The sequence below is a fragment of the Chlamydotis macqueenii genome, chromosome 5 (genome assembly GCF_036417535.1).
Source record: "Chlamydotis macqueenii isolate bChlMac1 chromosome 5, bChlMac1.mat, whole genome shotgun sequence".
NCBI lineage: Eukaryota > Metazoa > Chordata > Aves > Otidiformes > Otididae > Chlamydotis > Chlamydotis macqueenii.
In genome coordinates, this window is record NC_141560.1 from 44,438,711 (window position 1) to 44,466,687 (window position 27,977).

Here is a 27,977-nt window from a genome sequence, read left to right on the forward strand (position 1 = left end):
TGCCAGAATTTGTTTCACCTAATGATTCTTCCAATTGATGTAAAGGTTACTCGCAAGGGACATTGCAAATTATGGATTTATTACTGAGGAGATATAAAATTATTGCATATCTATGATACAGCCACCTTTCTCGCTTTTCCTTTCAGAGGAGTATAGCCAGGCAGCACGTCTTCAGAATCCCTACTCGCAGCAGAAGAAAGAAAAGTTAAAATACACCTCCCTCCCACCATTTAACGATAATCTTACAAGTGTATCTGGTTTTGAAGGACTAGCAAAAAGGTGGATGCAGTAATAAGTACACAGAACTACTGTGCAGTTCTTTACCATATCTCCCATTGTGAAAGACAGCTAAGTTGTCATTATTGTAAGCCATACACTTGCAAAACAAAAAAAAAAAAAACCTAACACATAAATCTTCGTCTTTTAGTGTTTATGATTTTTAGACAGTCACTTTTCAATTGTCTACTCTTTCAGATGCTAATGCTTTCTCTCACATGTAAACACAATTCCCTATGTCTGCACCTATTATTTTGTTTCATATATGAAAAACGTAGATACATAAGAGCAAGCAGGTAAGGAAGTAGGATCTGGGACTGATTTTTCTCTAAATGAAACATAGAAACTTTGACAGGGAAAGGAAAAACACAGCCATGAAAGAGTGATAATTCAGAAAGGGTAAACACACTCCACAAACCAGCATATACTTTCCCAGAATAAATAGCAGCAATAATTTTGAAAGCGAGCATAGGCTGAAAGAGAATAGTAAGTACCTTTAAAAAAAAAAAAAAAATCCTTTACATCATCGTATTTTAAAATCCCTACTTAGGGATTTTACTGGTATATACATCTGCACCCATATCCCTGAGCAGATATAAGAATTGTGCTCCTGCTGTGGGGCCTCTTCACCAGCAGGAATGCAACTGAACATATAAAGTTGCAGGATGTAAGCTGCACCCACCTTAACATTTCCTATCTCTGCGTAAAGACATATTTTTAAACGTCTACTACAGTAGCAGTATTTCCAACAAAGCTGCCTCTTAAAGACCTGAGTTCAGACACAACTCTAGGAAGCACAGTATCTCATATTATGGAGAGTTCCCAAGAACATAGTTGAGGGGAAGAAAAAGAATGTGATGTGTTTATTATGGATATGGAATGACAGGTCAGTAGAGTAAAATCTATCTGATGAACAAATCTATAGAGGAGTAAGAGAGAAGACAGCAAAAGGCATCAGGAGATAATTTAGGAATTATTGTGATCCCTAAAACAAAGAATAAGACTGGAAGGACAGACAGACACACATAAAGAATAACATAAAAAAAGAAATACATTCAAGATACTCAGAAAGTCCCAGCTCCTGTAGATCAGAAGAAAATTGTACTTCAAGATGCAAACCCCCACTAAATATTTTTCTAAATCAAGTTAGCTCCTGGTGAAACACACTCAACGACCCAAACTCAAGCAGTACACACAAGAAAGCTGCAATATTTGAAAAATCCTCCCTGACAACTTCTGGCAGAAGAGAATGCCTGTGCCTTAAAGGTGAAAACGTCTGGGCCACAATCCCTTAGGAATTTAAAGGACTGAAGGTTACATACTTTATTATAACGCTGCCTCTCAACTTCCTGCGTATAAACAGTCCTATAAAAATCCCATGCTGTTATCAACCTTTATTGCTTCATCTATTTATCACTCATTTTACGTTGAATCTCTCCTGGTTTCCATATTTCTTTTCCTATTTCGTTCCAGTAGCGTCTGTCACGCCTTCTCACATTTGAGACTACCAATTCTCACACTGTGTAGGACTCCAACTCCCCTGCTTGCGTTTCTCGTATACACGACTTGCCTCAACCCCCTCGTGTACCAGCACACGTTTCACTAGTCCGAAAGACAGACTCCCACCGCGCCCTCAACGACTTGTAACCGCGGCCCAGATGCCTGGCATAAGCCCCGGAGCCGCTCCGCGGCACTTCAGCCACCCAGCCCGGCAGGCTGGCGGCGCCCGCAGCCCGGGGGAGCCGCTCCCCAGCCCCAAGGGCCGCCCCGGGCCCGACGCAGTCCCCCCACCCCACCCCACCCCACCCCACCCCAATGGCGACGCCACCTCGGGCTGCGCTCGCACCTGCAGCGCCCCCCGCCGCCGCCCCGCGGCCCAGCGGCGCCCGAGGCGCTGTCAGCGCTCGGATCAGATACGACAACCGGCGGCCTCCGGTTTCGGGCCCCGGAGGGGGCTCCCGGCGGGGCGGCCACCGCCCCCGGGGTGGCGCGGACAGGGCGGCGGCGCGGTGGCTCCCCCGCCGGCCCCAGCCCCTCCGCGCGGCGGCGGGGAAAGGGAAAGGCGGGCGAGGGGGAGCGAGGCGCCCGCCGCAGAGGCTGCCGCCGCGGCCCGGCACGAGTGGCCTCACGGCGGGAGCCTAGGGGAACGGGGGGGGAGAATGAGAAGGAGAGCCGTTACCTGCGCGAGGCGGATCGCGCTCTCCGCGGGCTCGGCTCGGCTCGGCTCGGCTCCGCTCCGTCCCTGCCCGGCCCGGCCCGAGCTCCTCCTGGCGGCCGCCGCCCTCACCTGCCCCCAGGGATCCACCCGAGTCCCGCTCAGCTCCCTGCGCCGCCTCAGGCCGGCTCCGCAAGATGGCGGCGCTTCCGGGAGAGACCACGGCGGGCTCGAGGTGGAGGGGCCGGAGCCGCACGCCCGCCCCTCTCTGGCTGGCCGGCCTCTCCGCGCCCCGCCTGACACCGCCCCGCTCCAGCCGTCAGGGCGGCTGCAGGCCCGCCCGACGTCCCCTACTCCCGCCACAAGCCCGGGGCAGGCTCCCCTGTCTCCTCACCCTCAGTGCGCTCGTCCGCGGCGCTCGTCCGCCCCTTGGCCGGCGCGGCGCGGCCCGGCCCGGCGCGGCGCTGCCCGTGATGGGGGTAGCGGAGGCGCTGGGCGCCGGGGCGGCGCGGCTCCTCTTCTACCCGACGCTGCTGTATACAGCGGTGCGGGCGCAGCTGCCCGGTTCCCGCCGGCCCTGGTTCCACCGCATCGACGGCGCCGTGCTGCTGGGGGCGCTGCCGCTGCGGGGAGACAGCCGCAGGGTAAGGCGGGCGCGGCGGGGCGGGACGGGGAGGGCCGGCGGTGCTTGACCAGTGCCTGTGCCCGTGTCCGCAGCTGGTGGCGGAGGAGAACGTGCGCGCCGTGGTCACTCTCAACGAGGAGTACGAGACCCGCTTCCTCTGCTGCTCCGCCCAGGTGAGCCCGGCGGCCCGGGGAGCTTGCCGGTGCCCCCCCAGGAAGGGTCTCCTGTCGCCTGTCCCGGCGCAGGTGAGGCTTGAGCCACCTCCTGCCGTGACCCTGGCAGCGACCGCCAAGGCCTCTGACAGCAGAAACGTGGCAGCTTCGTACCTAAGCCGACTTCTCAAACCATGCGACAAACCAGTAAAACGTGAGGATGCAAGTACAGTGTTACAGCTGTAGTGGCAGATAGGGAAGGGGAGCATTCAGTCCTCATACATCACTATGCAGATAAAAGAATGCCTTTTGTTTCACGACGAGATTTCAGCTCCCCTCCTCTCCTTTACCTTTACATCTTTTCAGTTCCCTTTAACTTCTCCTTTCTGCTAACCAGCACTAAAGTTTTTGCACATCTGATTTAAAGGATTGACATTCAAAGTCTGCTTACAACCCCACTGAATTTCCCAGCAGTCTCAACTGGGTTCTGGGTTTTCTTTCTGGAAAAAAACAAAACAAAACAAAACAAAAAAGTTAACTGATCCTATCTGCTATGCCCATTTCAGGAATGGGAGGCAATGGGAGTGGAGCAACTGCGTCTCAGCACCGTAGATCTAACTGGAGTCCCCACCTTGGAAAACCTCCACAAGGGTGTCCAATTCATACTGAAACACCGGGCCTGTGGCAACAGTGTCTATGTGCACTGCAAGGCAGGACGCTCCCGCAGTGCCACCATGGTGGCAGCATATTTAATTCAAGTAAGAAGGATTCTATGCTAAATGGGGTTTATTTTCGTACTGACAAATACAGACAACCTTTACAGTTTGTTTTTGCTCAAGAAGCCTGAGCGTGTACAGGTGCATTAATATTCCATGATTTTACAGAGTTTGTACTGGAAACCCATTTTAAGAGAGGTAGATAGCAAGGCCCCAAATTTACATTGTTGTTTTGTAGAATGTGGCAAATGCAAGGTAAAGGAACAACTGAAACAATGTTTGCTGAACTGTGGTCTAAGCTTTCTTTGATAATCTAGTTTATCTTTGCATCTGCACTTATGATACTGTCCAGATGATGCTTCCTGGCAATGAGACAGCGGTAAAGCTGCAATATAGCTGCCGTTGTAAGTAGTCTTTTCATTCATCTATACAGTCTGTGTCTGTCACCTCAGTTATTAGCACAGGCACAGGCAAAAACGTTCCGATTTTATAGGAAAGAAACTGTTGTTGCAACAAAGCTTTGAAACACGTGGTCTGATAGTATCTGTTGGTTCTGGCAAATCAGTCAGACTTCAGGAAGCTGCTCAGTTTTCTGGGCCATTAACACAGTAAGTTCTCAACAGGTTTTGAATGATTCTGCCATTCTTAATTATTTCTATGGAGGAACAGATTAAGATGGGAATAACAAGTCAGTCATGAGAGTACGTTCACTGAGCACATAAAATCAATTTTTTGTTATTCAGATTTTCTCCTTGGTTAACTGAAATGGTGAGCCTTTCTGAGCTTTTCATTAAATACAATTCAGGATCAAGAGAAGTGATTTTGGTATTGTAAGTTTCTCTGCAGATTCAACTCGGTAAGCCAGCACTAAGAACAAAATCCCACCTGTGGATTCTTCTGTTGGTGTTATTAAGTGCTCCCTGGAAAATTTTCTCACTAACTGCTGAAATGCAATGGGAGTACGAGTAAAGTTTTTTAAAAATAAAAAAAGCAAGCTGCACTTTCACTTTTGTCTGGTGGGACTAGGAGAGGCAACCATTCACAATATGAAGGAAGCATGAGTGAGACAGAAAATGGAGGTCCTAGGCAGCAACCATCCCTCTTTGAGGGACTCATTTCATGAACTTGCATTGACGTTCAGGCAAAAGCAGCAAGTTTTCCAACAACTCCCATGTTGCCTGTAGCCTCCAGAAAGGCTCCATTAACTGGTGGAGGGATGGAATGGATTTTCACTTGCAGGGTTTCTGCCTTTTCAGCTGCATCACTTGAGCCCTCAGGAAGCAATAGAAGCTATTGGTAAGATTCGTCCCCACATCCTCATTCGGCACAAGCAAGTCCAGGTCCTGGAGACATTTCACAGGAACGTGATCGCTGGGACAACTGCATAGTGTCAGTAAGAACTATCAAAATCTGTCTCAGCTGCTTTAAAAAAAACCTTACATTTTATTGATCTAATGAAGGCTTAAGTGTTGTAGTTCTTTGCCATCAATAAAGAAGTTTTTACATAAATTACAGTAAAGGGGAGGCTGGGCTGTTTCATTAAAGCTTTTCTTTCCTTACGGCTAATATCTTAGTTTTCTCTGAGCCACATAATTCTTCTCTCCCACACACAGTGTCAGTGCTGAGCTGAACTGCAATCCACAGGACATTCTGTAATATTTGCAGCAAAGGAAAAGAAAACTTTGTCTCAGCAGAGACTTTATTCAGATTCTTACCCAAAGGGTTACAGTGCCAACAAAGAGGGGTAGGAGGAAGTGGTCTTAATTCTGTCTTTCACCAACACTACATTATGATTACAGGTGGGGATTCCCTGTACAGTAAAGGAAGTAAATGTTCCTTAAAACAATCTCCCTCTGTATGCTAGGTGATGACAGAGCAGTAAGCAAGTTCCTAGTTTGTTACCACTCCTCTAGGAGAAGTGCTGAATAATGTAACCTACTAGAAGTCTTGGGGTCAGCTGTGGAATCTGTCTGCTGTAAATATTTCTGCCAGTCCCTTCTTCTGCAATATGGACACAGGAACATTTAACTGGGGATATCCCTGGAGGATATGGTGCACATCTAACTCTGTGACTGACATGGCAGCAACACACAGTCTCCCAGGCAGCTAAGACTAGCAGTCTGGGCCAAGGAGGACGTTGTCCATATGCTATAGGATTTGTTACTGGCAGATTGGTTCCAGGCTAAAAAAGCCATTTGCTGCAGTTTGGGGCCTCAAACGCAAGCAGCTTATCGTCAAGGGATCAAAGTAATAGCATTTAGTCCATCTGAAATCTAAGATGCAGCAGTTCAACTTTAATAGTGCTATGTAAAAGAATAGGCCCACAGCCAGAAAGCCTGTACTTCCTCTGCACAGGTATAGAGGACGGGGTCTTTACTGGATGTTGTGAGCTCGTAGTAACCGGGACTGGTGCTGAGGGTGGTGGGTGGCTGTGAGCTACACAGCAGAACACCGTTGCTGCCCTATCACTGGGCCTGTTTTGCCCACTTAGGCCAGGACAAACTGCAGGTTAGTGAGCAACACTTTGATGCCACTTGTGACTGTTACAACAGAGGTGGCTGGGTTAAGTTTAAAAGTATTTGCGTCACCCTTTTTATAGCGGTCGCGAAAGACATAGATGCTGCCATTGCAGCTGGCAATTTTCCAGAGGGATGGTACTGAGCTCCAGGCATCCGGCAGGCACAGCCGGGTGAAGCTATCCAGCAGGGGATTATAGCACAGCAGTGAATCCCCCTCGGCTACAATGAACACCACATCCTTGTGGACAGCAGCATGCATGCGCCCCGCAAAAGGCAGTACGTATGGCTTCACGTGGCATTTCTCTGTGTTGGTATCATAGCACTGAATTAGCCGAGAGGGCTTGGTGAAGAAGTCCAAGTCATTTTCCTCCCCACCCAGCAGGTAAATGACACCATTAAGGTTTACACCTGCAGCTCCAGAGACTGCCACTTCCAGCTGGCTGGTCTCTGTCCAGACATTGTCTCGTACTCTGTAATATATGACGGCATTAGAGAGAGTGTCCTGTAGAGTCTTCCCCCCCAGTGAATATATTGCATCCTTGCTTGGCACGGAGACCAGGGTGTGTTGGAGCCGGTCACGGGGCAGAGGGGCACACCATTCCCAGTCTATAGTCGCATTATTGCATTTCCACATGCGCCGTGGAATGGAGCCACCAACGACGTAGAGGTCACTACCGTGCTTGCAGGCTGCGGTGATCTGGTGACACAGGCTGTTCTGGCCACTGACACTTATGGAGTCATCATCAGCACAATGCAGAGAGACAGCAAGTGAGTGTGTACGTGATGACTCCTTTCCAATCAGGTAGATGTGAACATTTTCTCCAATCACCTGAGAGAAAGGAGGAGTGTGTCAGCAGAATTCAACTTGTTTACACAAACATCAGTGATGCCTAAGACCGAATTTTTCAGCTAAGGACCCACCTGTGGGCCAGAGGTGTGTGACTTGCTTCCTGAGTCCTGCCACCCTACAGTGTTCAGGACTCAGAGCCTCAAAGCCTTTTCAAGGTACCGCTCATACCTGACTGAATTGCAAAATAGCAACAGACTTCACTGGAACCCAAGTGTCTGTGGTTAAGACAAAGGCTGGTTACATCACTGATGAAACAGAGTTATTATAAGGGCAATGCCAAACTCAGATTTCTGAATGGTCTCTTTGGTAACTGAGCATCTGGTGAAAGAAGTTATTTGTGGCATTGCTCCAATCACTACTGAAAGCAGCCTCAGGTTAAATTAAAAAAGCTGTCACTGAGGTTGCTATTTATGACAATGAAAAGTATTCCTCACACAACCACCATGAATTTCAACGGCATTTGTGTTTTGCAACTGTCAAGTCACACCTGCGAGCAGAATACTCTGCCTTGGGAAGTGTGAAACCAGCAAGTGCTACACCAACCCCAGAACAGAAGGTCTTTTTATACCTTCAGACTTGATCGCAGCGTCTCTGAAAAGCCCGCTCGCTCCTCCTTGTTGAAGTTGATCCAGGTTTCTATGGCAACTGTTGGATTCTGAGAACATGGAACGCCATCTGCAGTTTGGGGACAGAAAGGCATTTATGATATCTAAACAAAGTTGTATGTACTCAGGAACATCCTTTTCCTGCGACTCCTTCCCCCCCACAAACTCTACTTTCTAGAGAGGAAAAAAAGATACAGAGGTTTATAGATTTTGGCAGGTGTGATCAGCACTGCCAGCCAGACATCTACATGTAATTGGTTTGGCTAAATATCAGAAGACAGAGCTGCCAGATCTTAAGCACTTTGGATGCGTTTCAACAAAGGAACCTAGGTCCAAGAGAAAGACGGCAGGAAAGAGAACTTGCATGCTTTGTGACGATAAAAAATACTTTCTTATGTAAGCATTTAGGCAGAAAGATTCTCTTACTTGAGAATCTCAGCAGCTGCCTTTCTTTCCGGCTGGTCCTAGAAACCTATCTAGCAAAAGTAATCTGTAGAAATTTTCCTTCTCTGAGCACTGTCAGACAGCTGACCCTCCAGACTGAACATCTGGTGTTGCTGCTATCCTCTTACATTTGGAAATCCCCAATGAGCTACTATAGCTTTCCTTAGCAGTGTGACAGTAGGAAACACTCAACAGACTGCATCAGATTTCAATTTGTTTCCAGACATAACTGGCAGTTTTGGTTATACCACAAACTATTGCATCATCGTCACCAGTACATTACCTAGATTTTAGGTATTCACTTCCAGTTTGGAAGCCAGCAATTATGCCTGTATGCATTGAGAGGCTTCCCTACGAAGGCTCTCTGATTTTGTAGTCTGCTCTCATGACAAACTCTGAATTCAATGACGCTGAAGGCATCAGAAAATTCCAACACTCTTCTCTATACTGGAAGGGAGAAGAAAAAGCATGGAACAAAAGTGGGCATTTCAACTCTGTTTATTAATAAAAGGGATTTCCATAAACTATCCATCACATGTAGTGGTTAAATGGAAAAACTTTGATTTTGAAATGGGTCCTAGAGTGCAACAAAAGTTAAGCTTAATAAATTACTACTTCATTAAATTAATTTTAATCCTTGCCACTAATAGCTTCTTCTATTTAATTCTCCATTAACTAAACAAAGATGCAGGAATTGCAAAACAAAAATATTTTCCCTACCAGCACTAGGAGTATATTTCAGATTTTAATCCATTTTATAAGCTAAGTTTTGGCATTAATACTGAGTAACGTGATTCTATATATGGAAATAGATGATGCATGGAAAAAAAGTTTTATTGAGCAATTATTTTAATTCAGGACCACAAACACTAAAGGCTGCAGTCCTAAAACTACGGTTACTACATGGAATCCCTAGGAAGTTAAGGGTGACTGACCTCTGTAGCTTGATTTCAGGATTTTAGGATTTTATTTTCATAAACACACAACTTATTTTAAAATAAGTTTAGCTAGTTATCAAAATTACTCTGATTTTATCATAGTTTTTCTGAGCTATCAATCCATATCCTCAATAGGTTTTTGACTGTGAATTTCTTTAGATGCAATAGATAATACAATGCAATATGTGTAAAGACTCTCATGCATAGCATGAGCCTTACAGGCTATTTTAAGTCTTATGGACAGATTTGCCAGTATTCCAAAGAAACCAGTCACGGTAGGTTTACTGTTGTAAGAGCATATAAAACACATGACACACAAAGTATAGTTATTTAACTATTTACAAAATTATTTAATGAAAGCAAGAAAGGGGCAATCTCTGGTCCCAAGTCCAGCACGTTTGCATGTACGAGCTTCTTCTACATTCTTGCTTCCTCTAGCAATGATACATAAACACACAAAAATTGAGTTGTAACTGCAGCATCATGGAGATGTACTGGCTGTACCTACTAGGGCAGCAGAGAGTTTTTAAGGATTGGTGGCAGGTGGACTAAGTTGTTGATGTGTCAACACATCCTTCACAACACTGAGTAACTGCATCTACTACTGCGGAAGGCTATTACCTTTACAAGAAGGGTAATGACTGTATTACCCAAGATGTTACAATGCCTCTATTTTAGTCATCTGACTGCCTAGCCTAAATAATTCTAACAATTATATACAATTGTTAATAACACTAACATAGTCTAAAAATATGTCTTTTACTCAAGCCTTACAAATGTTGAGCTGTCACATTACTATGTTAAATGATTATCAACTACAGAAAAAAGAAAGACTTTCATAAGATGTTAATTTCTGGCTTCTTTAATGAAAACAAATATACAACAAATTGCTGAAAGTTACTAAGTTAGGTTTAAAAAACCTGTAATACTTCTGACTTGTTGATTTAGGAACTGCTGGGAATTACCAGCATCCCTCTATCTCCAGCAACAATTAACAGGGTTTTTTTCCAGAATGTTTTGCTTTGCTTAGCTTAGCTAAGCCTCTGAATAGACAGTGATTATGAAAGCCTGGATCTTTCAATCTATTTTGTTCAATTCCTGATAGACTCTCTGAAAGTCTCTTTCTACATCTACATCCGCATCCTGGCTGGTCTCAAGAACTCCTTACCTGTAAGGATGTCTGTCAGTAGGCGGAGAGGCAGGTGTAGGAACTCCTCTGTGTCTTGCAGTTGAGACAAATGTGACTTTGCACAGTGTTTGGCAGCTGTGTAGAGCTCCACGTCACTATGTTGATCGGCCAACCACATGACCTGCAGACAGTTCCTAACCTGCACCGTACGGGCCAGAAAACGGGAGCACTCTTCAAAAAGGGCAGTCAGCTGGTACATGTCTGCCACTTCATAAGTTTCCTGCAACTCCTCTGCCCTCAGCTTTACAGTCCCATGGTAAATATAGTCCACAAGGAGCTGAAAGACACTCTCGCTAACATCCTGCAGCTCAATCACCCGGTTGTGGGCCTCCTTTAGGTTGGAAGTGAACATAGAACGAAAAAAGCAACTCTGAGCTGAGAGGACCAAACGGTGCAGCTGGAATTCTTTGCCTTCCACTGATATTGTAACATCAGCAAAGAGCTCATCCTCCAAGCATAATTTCATAATGCCCTGGGCCACACGGCCGGAGTGGGAGCGGTCGGTGAAGGTGTAGTTCACAAAGTAGTTTTCTTCTGCAGAGGAGCCTCCAGTCTCTTCTGATGAGTCCATGGTGCTGCACAGATCAGACCTCCAGCAATCTGTAAAATCACAGTAATTATATGGCTTTCTCTCTCCACTAACAAGATTATGCAGTACTTCAGCATACAGGGAAAAATCAAACCTATTGGTAAGAGGCCAGCATATTTTAGACTGAGTATAAATAGCACAGCCAGAAACCTCTGCTTGAGCTTCAGAATCAAAAACCATGAATGAGAAGTTGGCATAATTAAAATTATAGTATATACCAAACTTCCAGTACAGTGAGCATCACATCCCAGCAGAACTGGGAGACGTGTCTATCCTTCCACCACTCATTTCACTGACACAAAGAAATGCAGCAACACTTATTCAGGTGGAAAGTCCAGTGACTGCCCTAGGAAACTCATGAAGCCAAAGAATGTTGCAGCACCGTTACTGGGCTAGATGGAAAAAGGATTACAGTATTATACTAACAAAGAGCACAGAAAGCAGTTCCTATCATCAGGAAGAGTTAATTACCATCCAAAACCAACATGATGAATCTGTCCCGTGGTATCAAGTACAGTGAACTTCTTTTTACCAAAAAGATACATGAGAATTCTGCCAGACATAACCACCCGTCCTCCAAGCTAACAAGATGAGATAGGTGATGGTTATATCCAGTTTGTTAATGCGCCAGGCACCTTCAGCATGCAAAAGAACCTGTTAGATGTTGCGAGCTGCTGTTTCCCCAAAGGCAAGGAGAACTCAATTTAAAAGATAACATCTCTTAGCAGGTATCAGAGATTGTTTGCAGAGCTCCAAGCAGTTTGTGGGTTGAAAAAGCTAAACCAGAGAACTGCTCTTTTTTTTTTAACACGGCTCTTGACAATATTAGGAGCAAAGAGAGGCCCGCTTGCATTCACTTCAAACTTATTTTTGCACCTCAATTATCAGTCATGGTGATTGAAATTGCAAATTTCTTCAATTAATGCTGAATATGATTTCCAGTACAATGTTTCCCAAAGATGGGATTTTTCTCCAGGAGAGTCAGTTACATGTTCATGCTTTATTTTGTCAAAGATGCATTTTTTTTTCTTTTTTAACAATAGCTCTGCTTGACACGGGAGGCCTCCGAAGCTCTTTGCTCAAGTTCTGTTCACGGGAAGCAGCATCTTACATACCCAATTGGCTGGACAAGTCTGTCCCGTCCCTGACGATGGCCTGCCTTAATTATACCCTTATTGTGATTTTACAATAGTTCCAGTCTGTCTGAAAAGTATCTATACGTTAGTCTGGAAGAGACTAAGCAACTGCAATTAGCACAGAACACATCAGTATGATTTTTCCAGCTTTACCAAGTACAAGGCTATCCTGCAAACTGGCTCCCAGTTCAGTTAAAAGCTCTTGATCCTTACAACTAAGGCGCTCAGAAGCTGTAGCCCAGAATGCCGACGGGACCACGCAGAGCACCAGGATACGGATGGATGAACTGCTCTGCTCTTTTGGCCCTGCAGAACTGCCCACCCTTGCTGCCTCACACGATTTCCAGACGACTGCTGCCAAATCACAAAAGAAATGTCCATAGCAGCTAAAGACTGCCGTAAATTTCACATCCTTCTCTGTAAACAAAACATTCTCCTTTGCATCCCCGGCATCTCCACTATAAAGAAAGAAAAGCATAACAACAGTAAGGTGCCCCATAAAACAAAATCTTACGCTCCACGAGTATTTTGCATCACGAAAGCAGTGACCTGCCATACGCCAAGCTACAGGTGACAACCGTGTAACCGACACCTGCCTCCCCTTCCCCGCTCCTCCTGTACAGGGTCGCGGATGCCACCACCGCGCCTGGGACCAGGGAACCCCTGTGCACCCCCGACAGCGGCTTCCCGCTTCGAGGCGGGGGGGACGGGGGGGGGCGGAAGGAAAGGAAAGCCGATTCTCGCAAAAGCAAAGGCCACAACAACGCTGCGAAGACGGCCAAAAAGATACCTCGCCCCTGCAGCGCTGCTTCAGCCCGGGCTCTGCCAGAGCCCCTCACGCCCGCACCCGAGAGCGGACCCATCTCCGCAGAGCTCGCTGCCTCCGCGGCCGGGCTGCTCCCCCCACCCTCCCGCGGCCCCGCCGGGCTCCCAGCCCGCCCCAGGGCCCCGGCCCCGGCCCCGGCCCCCACGGCACTTACCTGCGGCGCCTCCCTTCATGCCGCCGCCCCGGGGTGCCCCAGCGGCTCCTCCGCGCCCCTCACCCTGCACCAGCCGCCGCCAACCACTCGCAGCTTCCGGCCACCGACCCGGAAGTGGCCCTGGGAAGCCCCGCGCTTCCGCCCCCCCTTCCCCTTGCGGGAAGCGCGGCGACGGAGGGCGCTTTCCGCTTCCGGTCCGTGCCCTTGCCCTTGCCCGTCCGTCCGTGTCCCGGCGGGGATGTTGGCGGCCGCGGCGCGGGGGCTGGCGCGGGCCGCGCTGCGAGGTGAGGCCGCCTGGGCTGCCCCACCCCGGGGAGGCGGCGGGGCTCGGCCAGGCCGCGGGCCGGGCAGGGCCGGGCGGTCGGTGAGGGTCGGTCGGTGAGTGAGACGTGTCCGTTTCTCTCCGCAGCTGGCGCAGGCCCGGCGGCCGTGCAGGCTCGGCTGTCGGGGAGCTCCACCGCGGAGACTCACCGTAAGCTCGCGGGGCCGGTGGCGGGAGCGGGGCGGGGGCCGTTGTTTCCGTTGCGGGGGGCGGCACTGGAAGCGACCGAGGGGTGCGGTTGTGTCCCTGACAGCTCCCAGCTTGGAGTTAGGGCGTTTGGCTGCTCCGGGGAAGTTTTAGTGCGATGTAACCTTTTCAGGGAGCGTGTCAGAAAATGGTTGGTGCCTGTCACGTGTAAAGCTGAATTTTGTGCAGAAAAGGGGCCCTGCTGATAACCGTGCTCGCTCTGCGCTCCGGTCTGCACCCTTTCTCCTGGGCCTGCCGGCCTGTTCTGTGCAGGGCTGTGCCTGGGCAACTGCTTCATCGCCCCTCGTTGCCCTGAATCTGGAGGCATGTTTGTAATCGTAACGACAACAACAAAAAGCAACATGGAATCCCAGAGTGTTTTGATTATGAGGGGCTTGCTTAGATGCTGGCACACCAAAGAAAACCAGGATTATTTTGTCTAGGAACAAAGATCCTTTCTAGACCCAAGCTGAATGTCATGAGCAGTATCTAAGTTCAGATTTTTCTGTCATCTCCACTTCTCTCTTTTTCATCTTGTTATTTGCTTCTCATCTTGTTGGACTGTTCCTCCTGCTGTATTTATAATGCACAAAAAAAATTTCTGTTTAGCACTGACGCAAACTTCCTTCCTTATCAAAGTCTCCAGTTCCATGTTGTTCTGTGTACCACAACACATGCATGTTTCTGTAGTCTAGTCTCTGTTACAGTATTCTATATATTCTACTCTAAATATGTTATGTTTAGCTTCAGATTTACCATAAATAAACATTGTAGGTTATCTGAACCTGAAGCTGCCTGGCTTCTGCCAGAGCTGCTGAGAAGCAGCTAGATTGGTTAAAGGGATTCTTAAGTCAGGGACGGGAGTTACTTTTCTTTCCGTAGCTTTCTGTATTCCCTGCCATAATCTTGGGAACTTCATTTTTCTTTTTAGCTACTGTTAGACCAAAAAATGAAGTAGAACACAAGCAGTTATGTGCTTTTGGAGAGTATGTGGCTGAGATTCTGCCCAAGTATATCCAGCAAGTACAGGTAGGTGCTGTTCAAGAAATTTTCTTGTGAGGGGGACAGGAACCAGCGAACCCACTGCTTGTTTGTTAGCTGTTTCAGAAGTTGCTCTCGGGAAGAAAGATTGACAGAATTACATTAAAATGAGTGCTGCTATTAAGCCACTTTATCTGATGTCATTATGTGTCTGCTGTACCATATGCTCTCTTGTAATGTTCAGTCCTGTTGGTGTTTGTACTCTTGCCCTTTCCACTGTTCTCATCAGGTGACCTGTTTCAATGAGCTGGAACTTATGATCCATCCAGATGGGATCATTCCAGTTCTGACCTTCCTTCGAGATCACACTAATGCCCAGTTCAAGTCCTTGGCTGACCTGACTGCTGTTGATGTCCCATCTCGGCAGTACCGCTTTGAGGTAAGAACTGCTCATAGGTGCAAGACTCAGAGAGTTTCACAAGTGCTAATGGCTATGGGTGCTGTAGCAGCTCTGACCACATTTTTTGCTTTCTGCCAGTGAGAAGACAATCCACTCTGAAATGCTGGGTTTTGTTTAATCTGTTGATCATGGAAGCAGTAGTAGAACTGATACTGCATGGGTTCCTCGCGTGGCTGTCCTTAAGTGCTCTGCTGAAAGTCTCTTGCTCTCTTTTTCAATTTTTTTTTTTTTGTTTGGTTTTACCAGAGCGTCTAGACACTTCTTTCTGGCCAGATGTGAATTGATGCTCTTCCTTCTTCCGCTTAGTTGTTTTAAAAACATTCCTTGAAAGTCAGTACCTATTTGAAAGAGATTAGGCCGATTTTCAGAAAGGTCTCAGAAGATCTGGGGCCTGAACTTCCACTGACTTTCAGTGGATATTGGAGATTTGGTTCCCACGGATGCTTTTGAAAATCTCACTGTATAGCTTTTCAGCTGCAGAAGAACTGCAGCTACAAATAGAAAAAGAAAAGATATATCTTTGGGGAAACCACAGACTCAGCATATTGTCTTCTCACCTACTACTGTTAGAAAGCTTTGTTCACAGTATTGTTATGAAGACACTATTGAAGTTTAAGATAGGGATTTTCTTCTACTGTCTTTTACAGATTTTCCTAGGGCTCACATGCTGTAGGAGGCTGACTGCGGTTTAGGCAGCCTTATGGACGAAGAGATGTCTGTCTTGCCTTGTCTAATCTGGGCAGACTGTCTTTCGGACAAGAGAAGTGAATTGGTAGATTTTTAGTTCCCAGCAAGTAACAAGGATAGTGAAAAGTAATTGATTTATTTTCCCCCTTTGATTTATCTTGTAGTATTAAATCATTTACTAATAGCTGCTCGGAAACAGAGGGGTGGTGAGTTTGCCTTATCTATATTAGCTAATCAGATGTCGTTTTCAAATATAGCTCCTTATTGCTTTGCTAATAACAGCTTTGACTTTCCGTAACGTAACTCATGATTAGGCAAAAATCCTGAGAGCTGTAGAGAGAGTTTCTTCAACTCAAAGGCCTTCAGTCTCTGAAGAAGTTGAAGATCTTTTAATTCAGGATTTTTCTTTTGAAAATCAGGGTAGTAGATTCATAGAAATAGTAGAAATACAGACCTTCATGAATTCACCTTTTCCAGCCATCTTCACAGAGGCAATATCAAACAAGGCTACACAATTTCTTACAGAGGTTTGGGGTTTTTTTTTTCAGTCTGCTTGTAGTAAGTATTCGCCCCCCCCCCCCCCCCCCCGGCAGTTCTGGTAATCCTCATAAGCAGCCTTTTTATTAGTACTTCATCACCAGAAGAGTTAGAATTTTTCCCTGGTATCCAACTTCTTTGCTGAAAATTAAGTGTGTTTCTTAGCTTTCTCCCACTGGATACTGTCTTTGTGAGAGACCGTTGAAAAACTATTGTCAAGTGTCTCCATCCCTTCAGTATTCTCTTTTTTAAAGATTTAGTATCCCTCTTTATTTCAGCTCTTCTTCATCAGTCATGTTTTCTAAATCTCACATCCTTTTTGTTAGACTTCTAAGAATCAGTGGTAAGCTATTGAAACCTCTGTTGTAATAGTGTCTTCTAGTGCCCAGCTCTGAAGTGCTGAATGTGATTCTGCTGATAAAGAATATTTGAAATAGTCTTCACGTGCCTTTGCTTAGCTAGAACTGTACTGCAAAGAGATCCATAGTGCCGTACAAGACCAATGCCGCCTTTTATTCTGCTTCAGATTGTGTACAATCTCCTGTCTCTGCGGTTCAACAGTCGGATCCGCGTGAAGACGTATACTGATGAGCTGACACCTATTGACTCAGCAGTGTCTGTGCACAAGGCAGCAAACTGGTATGAGAGAGAGGTGAGTGACAGTGTAGTTGGGAGCAGCGTCTTTGTGGAGAGGGGCTGTGTTTTCCTGATTAAACGGATTCCCAGAGCCCTGAGGAAGAAAGAGAGGAGTGTTTCCCTGGCTGCCTTTTCAGAATAGGAGATAAAAGGGTGTTTAATCTCCTTTTGAATGAGTTTCTGCATCAGTTTTGCTGTCACTGCACAAAGCCAGCATGTAATTGAAATTTTATGGGCATAATACATGAAGGGGTGTTTTTCTTCCTAATCTGATTCAGCTTAATTGGCTCCCTTTCATTTAGGTTTGGGACATGTATGGTGTTTTCTTTGCCAACCACCCTGATCTAAGGCGAATCCTAACAGACTATGGGTTTGAGGGCCATCCTTTCCGGAAGGACTTTCCACTCTCTGGTTATGTGGAGGTAGGAGATATGCTCATGTCTAAAATTATCAAATCTCTCCAATACTCTTAATGGCTCAATGTGAATGTGATGTGATGGAGATCAGTGACAGGTAGTGTCCTTCAGGGGTCTGTACTGGGACTTGTACTGTTTAATGTCTTCATCAGTGACATAGACAGTGGGATCTAGTGCACACTTAGCAAATTTGCAGACACCACCAAGCTGTGTGGTGCAGTTGACACACCTGAAGGATGGGATGCCATCGAGAGGGACACGGACAAGCTCAAGAAGTGAGCCAATGTGAACATCATGAGGTTCATCAAGGCCAAGTGCAAGGTCCTGCACCTGGGTCAGGGCAACCCCTGGCTGGAGGATGAAGGGATTGAGAGCAGCCCTGAAGAGAAGGTCTTGCGGGTATCCATGGATGAGAAGCTCAACATGAGATTACAATGTGTGCTTGCAGCCCAGAAAGCCAACCACATCCTGGGCTGTAACAAAAGAAGTGTGGCCAGCAGGTCAAGGGAGGTGATTCTGCCTCTCTACTCTGCACTTTTGAGGCCAAGACATTTGGAGATCTGGACTGGCACAGTGAGTATAAATCAAGCCAATGAGAGGAGTTTGGTACACACCTGTGCTTCACCCTGGTTGTCTTTTTGTCCCATGTTCTGAGTGTTGTGCTAAGAAGCACTACTAAAACCAAACAAATTGCCATATAATAAAGATTCATGAGAGCAGTCCCCACCTATACCAGGTGCATGAGCCACCTTCTTTCAGTGACTCAGGAGAAATGCCTTTGTCATATGACAAACTAAATGTGTTGTTCCACGTGGACTTCATATGGACTGTAGGCTGAGCATTCCTGATTCAGGGTGAGGGTGATTAGCCAGGACACTTGAGGTACATGGTAGCGAAGAGGAGGGTTTTCTGAGAGAGTCCAGAGGTCTTGGTGGCATCTGGAGGGCTCTTGTTTAATAATGAGGAGAACTGAAGCTGTGGCAGAGGCCTGTGGCCTATCCGTGGCATCAGAAGTAGGATTGCATGTACCAGAGGGTGGTCTGGGTCATTACTGAGTACAGCTAACAGCAGAGATGCTGTGGGGACTGTGTGAAAATGACCGGCCTGTGTTGTTTGCACTGTTCTAGGTGCGGTATGATGATGAAGTGAAAAGAGTAGTGGCAGAGCCTGTGGAGCTATCTCAGGAATTTCGCAAGTTTGATCTGAATAGTCCTTGGGAGGCATTTCCTGCTTATCGTACAGCTCCAGAACCCCTGAAAATAGAAGCAGGAGCCAAGAAAGAAGAGGCAAAATAGCAGCAGAATGAAGCAGATGCATGACACCATCCTTCCTGTTCTAATACAGTATTTATAATAATAAAAATTGATACGAGATTCTTGCCTGTTGTGGTCACATGAGTAATGTTGTTTTCAAACTAGATGAAAGGCATGGGGTGAGGGATGCTAATTTACAATCCTGATAATCCGACTGGTAGATGTTTATCTGGTGCTTTAAGCTGCTGGATTTGTCTTTTTGGTTTGCAAATTGAATGGAGTCCAGGCATTCCCTGTGGCTAAGATGCTTTACATACACTGCTTCTGCTAGCTGTCCCTGCGGGCATAAATCATAACCTGAGCACTCACAAGGAGACCGTGCTGAAGCAGCTGTGTAGCTTAAGCCATGGGACAGCAGTATCTCAGCTCCAAGATGAGTGTTGGTAATGATATAGCAAACAGGGAAAGCTTTTGTAAACGGTTCTAATACAGTTGTTATTAGCACAACACAAGATGTACCTGGATCCAGACCAAAACAATTGTGGAAAACTGCATTGTTTCTTTGAGAATTAGGTCACTGCCTCTTCTCCTGGCAGAAAGAGGAGTTGCAGGTAATGCAACTCATGCCACTCCTTCATGCTGGCTTTTTCTTCACAATCAAGCAGTCTTTACTGTTTCCAGCATCTTCAGACTGTGCTTTTTCCTGCAGTCAAAAATATCTCCCTTCCCTTGTCCCACAGACAAGAATCTATGCCTTTTTGTCACTCTTCCAATTATTTTGAGCTGTATGATATAATAGCATTACCACTATCTTTGCTCTTGTGGAAAATCTCAGTTATCTCCAAAAATGCGGGGAAAAATACTGTAGTTTCAGTCCACCCACCACCTGTTTGAACAGGATTGCATTACAGCAGTCATCAATTAATAATATCCCTTGTCCTTAGTCCAGAAAATGTGTAATGCAGTTCTGCATCAGCAAGCTGACTGACCTCATTAAGATCTGAAAAATATTGTAGAAGAGATTTCATAAAATGATTCACAAGCTGTTTGTAGAGATTCCCTGAATCAGTACTTAAGATTTCTAAATTTTAAGAGCACTAATTAAAAAAGGGGTTTGGGGAGGTTAAAGTATGGCATGGAGGAAGGGATAGGACAATAATAACTTCGGTTAAGAAAAAAAAGAGCAATTCTAGCAATTCTAGTCATTGTGACTAGAATTTGATCTGTTTGCAAGAATAGAGAGCTGAACTGTATTTTAAGAATTAGGTTTCGTATTTGTTTGTTTCCACCCCAGCCTTGTAAGCATGGGCTTCTTAAATGCCCTTTTTTTTTTTTTTTTTTTTTTTTTTTTTTTTTTAATTTGTTTCAGGCTGCTGTGACTGGCAGTGTTTGGGATGTGACTCAGAACAGTGTTCTGTAGTTAATAGCATTTACCACTCACCTTAAAAGTTATAGCTTTTTATGGGAAAGAGGAAAGAGAAGGGAACACAAATCAGCAGAAGTTTAGGATTTTATACAATTCTTAGCTCCACTTTGGCTCTGTCATCAATTGAGCTGATTAGGTAGGAAATGTACTTTCAGTCGTTCCTACAACATGTTCCACAGCTGGTTCTGTTTTCTGCGGCAGTGGCTCTTTGCATGCCTATTGCACAAGACAGAAAAGTTCCTGGCACCACTTCTGTTGCTGTGAAGATTCTTTATAAAGCACATTTCCTCTCCACCTTCTCCTTCCCCCAACCCAGGTTGCTTGAGGCACCATGCCAAGACTCACGGTTTGTGTATCACGAAACATACGTATTTCCCAGTACGGTAAGTCAGAAGACTGATGGTAGCAGGAACAGAAGGAAAACTGCCATTTAATCATAATATTTGTGCAGAGGGAGAATTTGATTGACATAATATCAAGAAACGTTAGACACAATGCCCTGTCAAGTTAGACAAAATGCAAGGTTTGCTGAAGAATGTGTGTACTGGAGTCAAAGCAGCCAGCCCTGTGGGGACAGGTCTTGGCTCCAGCAGGTCTTTAGTATGTGGAATAGTTGCTAATGGACCCAAATATCTTCTCATTAGAGAAGCCTGGGAGCTTATGAAGAGTGCAGGCACATTAGCCGAGGGCACAGGAGGTTACACAGCCTCACAAAGCACTGCCAGTGCTGGCACACTCCCTCCTCCATGGCTCCTGAGCCCCAGGGGCCGAAGCCCGGCCGCTCGCTCGGCATTCCTTGTGGCTGGTGGCCACTTGCTTCATGCTAGGCAAGGCTGTGGTCAGCTTGGTCAAGCATACAGCTGTCTTCCAAATAATCTGTCCCTGCCTGATCCACACTGCCAGCCTCCATGAGGCTTGTTTGCCTGGGCTGGAATTCCCAACTGTAGGAGGACGTTGGATGAGATGGAAATTTTCCAGTACTGCAGGGACAAATAGACTTTAGGTGATGACTCATAGTTACCATGTTGAGCTTCCCCAGCTTACTATGTTTTGCTGGTGTTTTCCAGAACTCTGACATTCTCCCTACAGCCAGGCGAGCAGACGCTCCTCCCTGAGGATGTGGCTATTGACGGTGTCAGGGTATTCACTTGCATCATGACCACACTGTCTGTATAGGTCCTTATGATTGATTTCTGGTCAAAATCCAGATAGGGATTTCAACTGGGCCTTGCACTTTTGCAGAATGGGGATTACGGGACTACTGAAGGACAGGCTGGATGACAGCATGCCATGTATCACCCATCACATTGCATCCTGTTACATCTTCTCCAAGTTGTGTGAAGCCTGAGGGTGGTCCTTTTATGCAGTAGGTGCAGTTGGATGGGGCCCTCGTTGTCACTGTCACACAGCCCATTACTCCTTCAAGCAGGGGGTGCAGCTCACAAACTGAAAGAAAAAGACAATGAAAGCCTTTGCATAAGGAGCAGCAGCACCTTACCTGGAAAATACCAGTATAACAGTGAAGGTCCTGTCTCGTTACAGACAGTGCTTCCCTCAATGTTTTCTTCCTTCTTCGCCTCCTGTAACTCAAACCTCACTTTCTCTGGGAGCCATGTATGTTCTTCTTCCTTCCCTTCTTTCCTTAGCCTTCCTCATCTCCTCATCTTCCTCCCCTGAGCACCTGCCAGACAGTCCCAGGCTGGGAACTGTGGTCTCCTCAAATTCTGGGCAAGATGTTTGAAGCAAGAGATTTCTCCAATTCTATATGCAGAATTTCCCTTTCGTGAAGATGCTGCCTATCTTCCTGCAGTCCCATCTCAAAGAAACCTGCTTCCCAAAGACGTTCTTCTGGTCCTGCATTAACTACACCTTCTGCCTTCTGCCACTGCCCTGGACCATGTGTCCCTACACACAGCCTGCGTGAGTCCCTGTGGTGAGATGTCTGTTCCAGCATACAGATGTCATCTGCAATGGGACAAAGAAGGAGCAGAAATCTACCCTGTTGACAGGATGGGGAGCTTCAGCTGTACAAACACTGCTATGTAACTGTTTACAACAGAAAAATCAAAGATCCACACAAGGTAACAGAATAAAAGGTCTGTACAAACAACATAATGGTGGATGGAGGTGCTAAATAAGCCCATGAACAGACGCAAGGCTTTAGGGTGTACAGGAGTCTGTAATGTAAGAACCACAGGGGTTCTTCCCAGCAGATGCTGCCGCTTGTGACCGTGGCAAACTGAGGTTAGGGTGGCTGCAACCTCACTGCTCTCTTCCCTTAATAGTTTCTCACTCCATTGCCCCAGCATCCCTGTGACGGGCAAAGCTTCAGCCACCTGGAACAAATTTTGCATCAGCATCCAGCCACCTCCTGCAGTTTTTGATCTGTCATATCTTGTTCCCCTTTCCTGTCTTCTTGCTTCAGGAGGTCATGGTGGACAGCATGAAACCAGCCAAGGTGCCCCTGCAGAAACCTGGCTTGATGTAACATTTTGAAACCGCTCCTTCAACAGATGGTATGACCAGAGGGAGTGCGGAGGGGCAGGGTTGTGCATGCTCGGCTGTGAATACCTGGCAAGGACAAAATCCCTCAGGAGAAGCAGGTGCACTGCCTAACTTTGCAATTGCGGGGACTTATGTGCAGCTGTCAGAAACTCAGGCTTGTTTCTGTGCCCCATATAATAGCTGCTGCTTTACAAAGAACTAAGGCATATGTTTATCACTCTGCAATTGCCTTTTTGTGCAGGATAGTGAGGCAATTCTACAAAATCTCCCCAGCTCAAGGCAGCACCTACCACTGGTGCCTGTCCCCTGCCTGCCACTGTATGGGTTACCTAAGCACAGCCTCTCAGCCTCCTCTCTTCTCCCACCCACCAACATGGGTATTCTCCTCCAGGCACAACAGCTGCAAGCTGTTCCTAGGGAATTTTCCTGTTGACAAAGTAATACATGGCCTTTGCAGATGTTCGGCAAAATCCTGGACTCCTCCTTGTGTCACATGCTGTGTGCTAATGGGAGGCTATTTCATGGCCCGTGAGATGCAGAGGTTTTTTTTTTTGCATAGTGAATTCTAGAAAAGATCATGCGCACATGTGGATTGTAAGGGACTCTGGCACAAACCAGAAGGCACATCGATCTCACTGCACAGTTGGGTCATCAGCATCTGCTTCTTGAGTAGCATGTGATTTACAGTTTAATAAAAGATATCTCATCCCAGAAGAAAGGGTTACAACTAAAGCATAAGAAGCAGAAAATAATGAAGCCTGAAACAAGCATAGTCTGACTTGAAGATAACCAAGGCTATGACAGAAACACAGGTCTTATTTTGGTTCAAACTGAGGGTAAGAATGGCTCTGGATTTTGAGGTCTTCCACTCCCTTGATAAATCCGTGGGACTCTTCCATTTTGTGCTGCTTTTCTTCATGGCTGATATGAGTCCACATATTGCCAGGTACAACTACAGATCCTGGAAGTTTCGGAAGACTTGCTGCTTTGCACACTGACAACTTACTAACTGGAACATCATCCCTGCCCTCAGTAAACTATCTGGTGACAGCAGGCACTACACACTGACACCCTGTAACTCAGCCCCACCTCCTCTCTTTTCTAGGCAGACTTCTTTCCCCAAAGCACACCTTTAACCTGAGAGATGGTGTTATTACTTATTGATACATGTTATTACTTATTTGTATAATCCTGGCATCCAAGAACCTCTTGGAGAACCCAGGACAATACAATACCCAAATGCCATACAGAGTAGAAAAACAGAACAGCTGGACTGAGGACTGAGCACTAACAAAAGTGCAAAGATATGTAGAGAACAGATACCTGCTCTGAAGGGAATCAGATGAAGTTTCGCCTGTGTAATTCACAATATCTAAGGCAAACTGTGCTCATCGTAACGCAGGAGTCTTGTCGCAGGAGAGGACGATGACGTGCTAAAGCCTGGCTGCCTCTAATCCTCAGTGTTTGCTAGGTCAGTATATTCAGTTCTCCCTCCGGGAGGTTTGATAAAGAATGGAATAAGTGACATTTCTTCTGCCTGCTTGTATATTTTGGCTGCCACTGCCCATCCAAGAATCTGCACGGACTGCTGGCCTTATCCATTTATGGCATTTTGGGATTGTTTGCAGATTTTCAAACTCAGGAAAAAGGAAAACTGAAAATGAAGCCAAGGAGCTGAGCAGAAGTGTCACGAAGATGTGACAGAGGCTCTGTGCAGAGGCAGAAGGGACCAGGAGGTCCCCCTTCTTCAGAGGCAATCAAGTGTAGTGAAGTTTCTTGCAGCTAATAGCTTCCTATAATAAATTATAGTGGGAAATCGGTCTTTGGAAAAGAAGCTTAAACAATTCTGCCAAAAACTTCACAACAAAGTCTTCCAAGTTTCCAAAATATGACGGCAAATATCGTTTGGGGTCAGCAAGCTGAACTGCAAGCCCTTCCCAGGACTGCGAGTAGAAACACAGAAAGATGGATCCATTCCAACGGAGGCTGCTGGGACCAGAAGCAGCGAGGGAAGACGCCACAGCAAGCCGCTCTCACTTCACAAACAGCACCCTCCACGGAGCAGGTGGTGGCTGCTGCCGAGCAGGGCTGCTATGGCCCGGGCACAGTTCAACGCCTGGCTTATCCTGTGCGTGTTTGCTGGATCCCAGAGGCCGACAGGTAGGAAGTGCACCTGCTAGCAATGCAGCTTCTTGGCTTGGCAAACGTTTGTGCAATGCTGGGGGCACGACACTTTGCTGCTTCTTCAAATATGGTCAAACGCTTCAGCTAGCTGTGCTGGCACCGGCGACAGCACGAGTCCCGGCCGGCGCCGTTCAGAGGGGGAGGCACTTGTACCTACTTGCAGGATGATGACCCGCTGCTTTTTCAGTGGCAGAGGGAGGGTTTTCTTGGGTGTCTGCTGGAAAAGTCTGCTCCTGCAATAATGTTTGTAGATTTTCTAGATTATCTTAGGAAAAAAACCCTGTTGAATGATAAAGAAAATAAGGGACCATTTTTCCATCTCCAAAGAAAATCCATGCTATTATTTCAGTGCATTATTTGTTATTCTTTGTTTAATTTTTGTTTTACTCTACTCAAAAATCTAACATTGACAACTGTTTGGCAGCTATTCTACGAATTCACTGACTTTGCAGCCAATCAGATGTCTCTCAGTAGAGGGATCTGTGAACCTAGTGGATCAGTTAGAAGACGGAAGACCAGCAAAGAAATTATGTCGTATCTTTACCTGAGCTAAAAGCCTTGCTAGCACATCCATGGAGGAGTAGGAAAGAGCAGCTACACCCCTGCTCACATTCCAGAGCCACAGCTGGCTTGGATCAGGGAGCCTGCAGCTGTGCAGAGAAACAAACCTCCACAGCCTGGGGGGGTGGCAGTGCAGTTCATCAGGCAGCTCATACATCTCCCTGTAAAGCTTTGATCAAGAATGGAAAGTTGGAAGCAAGGTTTGGTAGTAGTCATCACACACATACAGTATTAAATATTTTTTCTACGTTTTATAAGCACCTGCTGACCTTAACTCTGGAGTGCTCAACATAAATTCTCCCTCTTTTCTAATATAAAAAAGCCTCCATCCATACAAAAATGTAAAAAAAAAGTGTCAGAGAGCTTACTATATTACAAGAACTTTTTCCATTTCATGTCTCTTGACTTGAAGGATGAGTCTGTAAGAAGAAGGTCTTGGCTACTTGTCCACTGCACTGATCAACACAAAGAAGGGAGGGGATGTAGCCTCCCTCCCACAGTCCTGGACCGAGGCTACTTGAGTCTCCTTTTTTTTTTTCACAAAGAAAGAAATAATAAAGGCAAAATAAAAGCAGCAAGTTAAAGCACTAGAAGTATTAGTAAATGAAAATTGAAGAATTCTTAGGATTAATGTAACTTTCATATTAATAAACTCCCATTCTTCTGGCTTCTATCCACTTTTCCCAGTTTAAATTATGTGGGGTGGCCCAGCAAGGAATTAGCTGGACATGAGAAGAGCTGTAATGGATCCTCCTGGGTTTCTTTTACCCTTGCACTCTGCCCCCCACCAGCAGCAGATGCTCAGGGAAGAAGCATAAAACCAGGATATGTATCAGGCTGGGTTTTCCCCAGCAGGTCAAGGAGCCTCCCAGCACCCTCCTTCTGCTGGGCAGCATTACTTTCCCCAGCAAATACTGCCAAGCAACTGAAGCCCATCAGTTCAAAACCCACCCTTATTCTGTGTGAGAGGCTTCCATGCTGTCTGTCAAAGGAAGTGCCTTTGCTGCCATACGCTTTAGCTCTGTTGGCAGGATTAAGGGTCATCATATCCAAGACTTACATGTGCCTCCCTTAAACACTTCTGCTTCTCTTAAAAAGCTTGTTTTGCTCATCAAAATCCTGTGGTCAGCATCTGTCATGTTTGGCAAGCTATGAGTGGCAGCTCAGAAATATTGAGAACATTATTGACAACCAAATGACAAAAATAAACACAAAGGGCTGTGGTCTTGTGCTGTCAAACTCTGCCTGATGTCTTCCAGACGAACATCCTCACAGCAGGGACACTGCCAGCACCAACGAACCCCGTCGTGGCCCAGAGGACGCTGACGTCATGTTAGAGGTCTCCTGGGTGTTGGGGGCCTGTGGGCCGAGGCACTGTTAGTGCCCGCACTCCCACCTCCCTGCATGTAAAAACTCACGCGTTCTGCTTGTTCTCACCCCAGTTGGATTTTGGGAGCACCTGGAAAACACCTCACCAATGCCCTAATTGCATTTGTGCTTCCTCCCATCACGGGGTGCAGCTGAATGAGGCTCTGACTCTCTGCACAGCACCTCAAAGCTCTGGACAAGGGACATCCTGCGGTGGGAGAGGCAGGGTGGGAGGCAAGAGCTGGACGGGCCCCTCAGGGAAACCGAGGCCTGGGGTCGGTCAGAAAAGGGGTGGGAGGCTGGCGGAGAAGGACATGGAGTGGGACGACGTGGGTCATGCGCAGCAAGTCAGGGAGTGGCCATCTCTCAGTCTGGACTGAGATTTGGCAGCGTTGCAGATGGCTTTACAGCTTGGCTATAACTGGCGGAGGGTTTGTGCTGGGCTTCCCATGCGCATACAGCTCTTCCCTTCCAGATGCTCTGGGGAGGGCTGGATATTCAGGCCAACTGGACAATCCGTCTGCGAGATGAAGAGCTGGCCTCCCTGCGCCCGGCACGGTGGTTCATGCAGATTTTAGAGAATGAAGTTCCCAAAACACCCACAGATATTGAGCAGCACCTGAGATATTATTCACTGACTGATACCCCCTTGCCTCTAACAGACTTTGACCATCTCCTTTTCACCAGTATTTACTGTGCCTATCAGGTTCGCTCCATGCAGGGTCTGGATAAAAATCTCTGGATTAATTTTTTCTTTCAGTTGGTCGATGAAATCTTTCGTGATCTGTGCAAAGGGCTCTGCCCTGCAAATACCACCCTGCTCCTGGCTTCCTGGCCCTGGAAGGAGAAGCCTTCACATTTAGCATCCCTGAAACATTTCTATCATTCTAACCTGGCCAGGACCAAGAGATACACTTAATAATGGAAACTACGGTAGGAAAGGACACACCTGACTTCAGCTGCATCCTTGGTTATTTCGAATGCTTTCCATGTTATTCAGGACTTTGTACAAGTATGTCACACCTTTTCATCCTGCTTTCTGCATTGCCTTGGCAGCCCTCTAAAGTTTATACACAAGCTTTTATTTTTAAATGAAATAGGACAAAACTATAAAATGCATTTCACACTTTGCTGTTTTTTTTTCCTGTTTGTTTCTTAAGTGGGCTGTGCTGAAGGGGGCAGTGCTGTTTAGATGTGTTAACTGTCTTCATCGCTGTTGCTTACTAGGGAGATGCTCTGGCACATTTTTTCCAGGATGTTACACTGGTGTCCTAGCTGACT

General features: G+C 46.5%; 5 protein-coding genes across 22 annotated transcripts in view; 3 read left to right on the plus strand and 2 right to left on the minus strand.

Moving 5' to 3' along the window:
- CELF1 (CUGBP Elav-like family member 1) overlaps positions 1 to 2,846 on the minus strand; it is a 66,988-nt gene extending 64,142 nt beyond the window's left edge. For 13 of the 15 annotated variants that reach the window (XM_086748066.1, XM_086748067.1, XM_086748063.1 and 10 more), the window contains exon 1: positions 2,456 to 2,578. The gene's annotated coding sequence lies outside the window, so the exon portion shown is untranslated. Of the gene's footprint in view, positions 1 to 2,455; positions 2,579 to 2,825 lie in introns of those variants that run through there. The other 2 variants (XM_086748069.1, XM_086748072.1) reach the window with 2 other exon arrangements.
- PTPMT1 (protein tyrosine phosphatase mitochondrial 1) lies at positions 2,740 to 5,438 on the plus strand. Its single transcript, XM_086748082.1, has 4 exons — positions 2,740 to 3,075; positions 3,149 to 3,229; positions 3,775 to 3,966; positions 5,181 to 5,438. The coding sequence occupies exons 1-4, from the start codon at positions 2,905 to 2,907 to the stop codon at positions 5,310 to 5,312; spliced, it is 576 nt and encodes a 191-aa protein (XP_086604208.1). The 5' UTR covers positions 2,740 to 2,904; the 3' UTR covers positions 5,313 to 5,438.
- Positions 5,439 to 5,605: 167 nt separating this feature from the next.
- Positions 5,606 to 13,268, minus strand: KBTBD4 (kelch repeat and BTB domain containing 4). Of its 2 annotated transcripts, none has more exons than XM_086748061.1 (4): positions 13,175 to 13,268; positions 10,449 to 11,069; positions 7,862 to 7,968; positions 5,606 to 7,272 (listed from the first exon to the last, which is right to left on the minus strand). In XM_086748061.1, exons 1-4 carry the CDS (start codon positions 13,191 to 13,193, stop codon positions 6,412 to 6,414), a joined length of 1,608 nt encoding a protein of 535 aa, XP_086604187.1. In that variant the 5' UTR covers positions 13,194 to 13,268; the 3' UTR covers positions 5,606 to 6,411. The 2 variants fall into 2 exon arrangements, with proteins under 2 accessions (XP_086604187.1, XP_086604186.1); XM_086748060.1 differs by lacking the exon at positions 13,175 to 13,268 and adding an exon at positions 12,985 to 13,003.
- Positions 13,269 to 13,317: 49 nt separating this feature from the next.
- NDUFS3 (NADH:ubiquinone oxidoreductase core subunit S3) lies at positions 13,318 to 18,772 on the plus strand. Its single transcript, XM_086748083.1, has 7 exons — positions 13,318 to 13,458; positions 13,584 to 13,646; positions 14,614 to 14,711; positions 14,953 to 15,102; positions 16,874 to 16,999; positions 17,286 to 17,405; positions 18,527 to 18,772. The coding sequence occupies exons 1-7, from the start codon at positions 13,413 to 13,415 to the stop codon at positions 18,692 to 18,694; spliced, it is 771 nt and encodes a 256-aa protein (XP_086604209.1). The 5' UTR covers positions 13,318 to 13,412; the 3' UTR covers positions 18,695 to 18,772.
- Positions 18,773 to 24,471: 5,699 nt separating this feature from the next.
- FAM180B (family with sequence similarity 180 member B) lies at positions 24,472 to 27,827 on the plus strand. 3 transcript variants are annotated; one of them, XM_086749169.1, is made up of 4 exons: positions 24,472 to 24,648; positions 24,692 to 24,743; positions 26,588 to 26,667; positions 27,172 to 27,827. In XM_086749169.1, exons 1-4 carry the CDS (start codon positions 24,472 to 24,474, stop codon positions 27,613 to 27,615), a joined length of 753 nt encoding a protein of 250 aa, XP_086605295.1. In that variant the 3' UTR covers positions 27,616 to 27,827. The 3 variants fall into 3 exon arrangements, with proteins under 3 accessions (XP_086605295.1, XP_010126105.2, XP_086605296.1); XM_086749170.1 differs by having other exon boundaries at positions 24,549 to 24,599; positions 24,632 to 24,743; XM_010127803.2 differs by having other exon boundaries at positions 24,548 to 24,743.
- The last annotated feature ends 150 nt before the right edge of the window (positions 27,828 to 27,977 follow it).

Bases quoted from the DNA above. Each gene is read 5' to 3' on its own strand.
- KBTBD4 (XM_086748061.1), bottom strand. The intron at 7,969-10,448 runs GTAAGGAGTTCT...CCCAAACTGCAG, and splicing joins ACTGACAGACATCCTTACAG to ATGGCGTTCCATGTTCTCAG. The intron at 7,273-7,861 runs GTATAAAAAGAC...CCTTTCTCTCAG, and splicing joins CGCTGCGATCAAGTCTGAAG to GTGATTGGAGAAAATGTTCA.
- FAM180B (XM_086749169.1), top strand. From the start codon at position 24,472: ATGACGGCAAATATCGTTTGGGGTCAGCAAGCTGAACTGCAAGCCCTT. The intron at 24,649-24,691 runs GTGGTGGCTGCT...GCCCGGGCACAG, and splicing joins CAGCACCCTCCACGGAGCAG to TTCAACGCCTGGCTTATCCT. The intron at 24,744-26,587 runs GTAGGAAGTGCA...GATGTCTTCCAG, and splicing joins TGGATCCCAGAGGCCGACAG to ACGAACATCCTCACAGCAGG.
- PTPMT1 (XM_086748082.1), top strand. From the start codon at position 2,905: ATGGGGGTAGCGGAGGCGCTGGGCGCCGGGGCGGCGCGGCTCCTCTTC. The intron at 3,230-3,774 runs GTGAGCCCGGCG...TGCCCATTTCAG, and splicing joins TCCTCTGCTGCTCCGCCCAG to GAATGGGAGGCAATGGGAGT. The intron at 3,967-5,180 runs GTAAGAAGGATT...CTGCCTTTTCAG, and splicing joins TGGCAGCATATTTAATTCAA to CTGCATCACTTGAGCCCTCA.
- NDUFS3 (XM_086748083.1), top strand. From the start codon at position 13,413: ATGTTGGCGGCCGCGGCGCGGGGGCTGGCGCGGGCCGCGCTGCGAG. The intron at 13,647-14,613 runs GTAAGCTCGCGG...TTTTCTTTTTAG, and splicing joins CTCCACCGCGGAGACTCACC to CTACTGTTAGACCAAAAAAT. The intron at 17,406-18,526 runs GTAGGAGATATG...GCACTGTTCTAG, and splicing joins CACTCTCTGGTTATGTGGAG to GTGCGGTATGATGATGAAGT.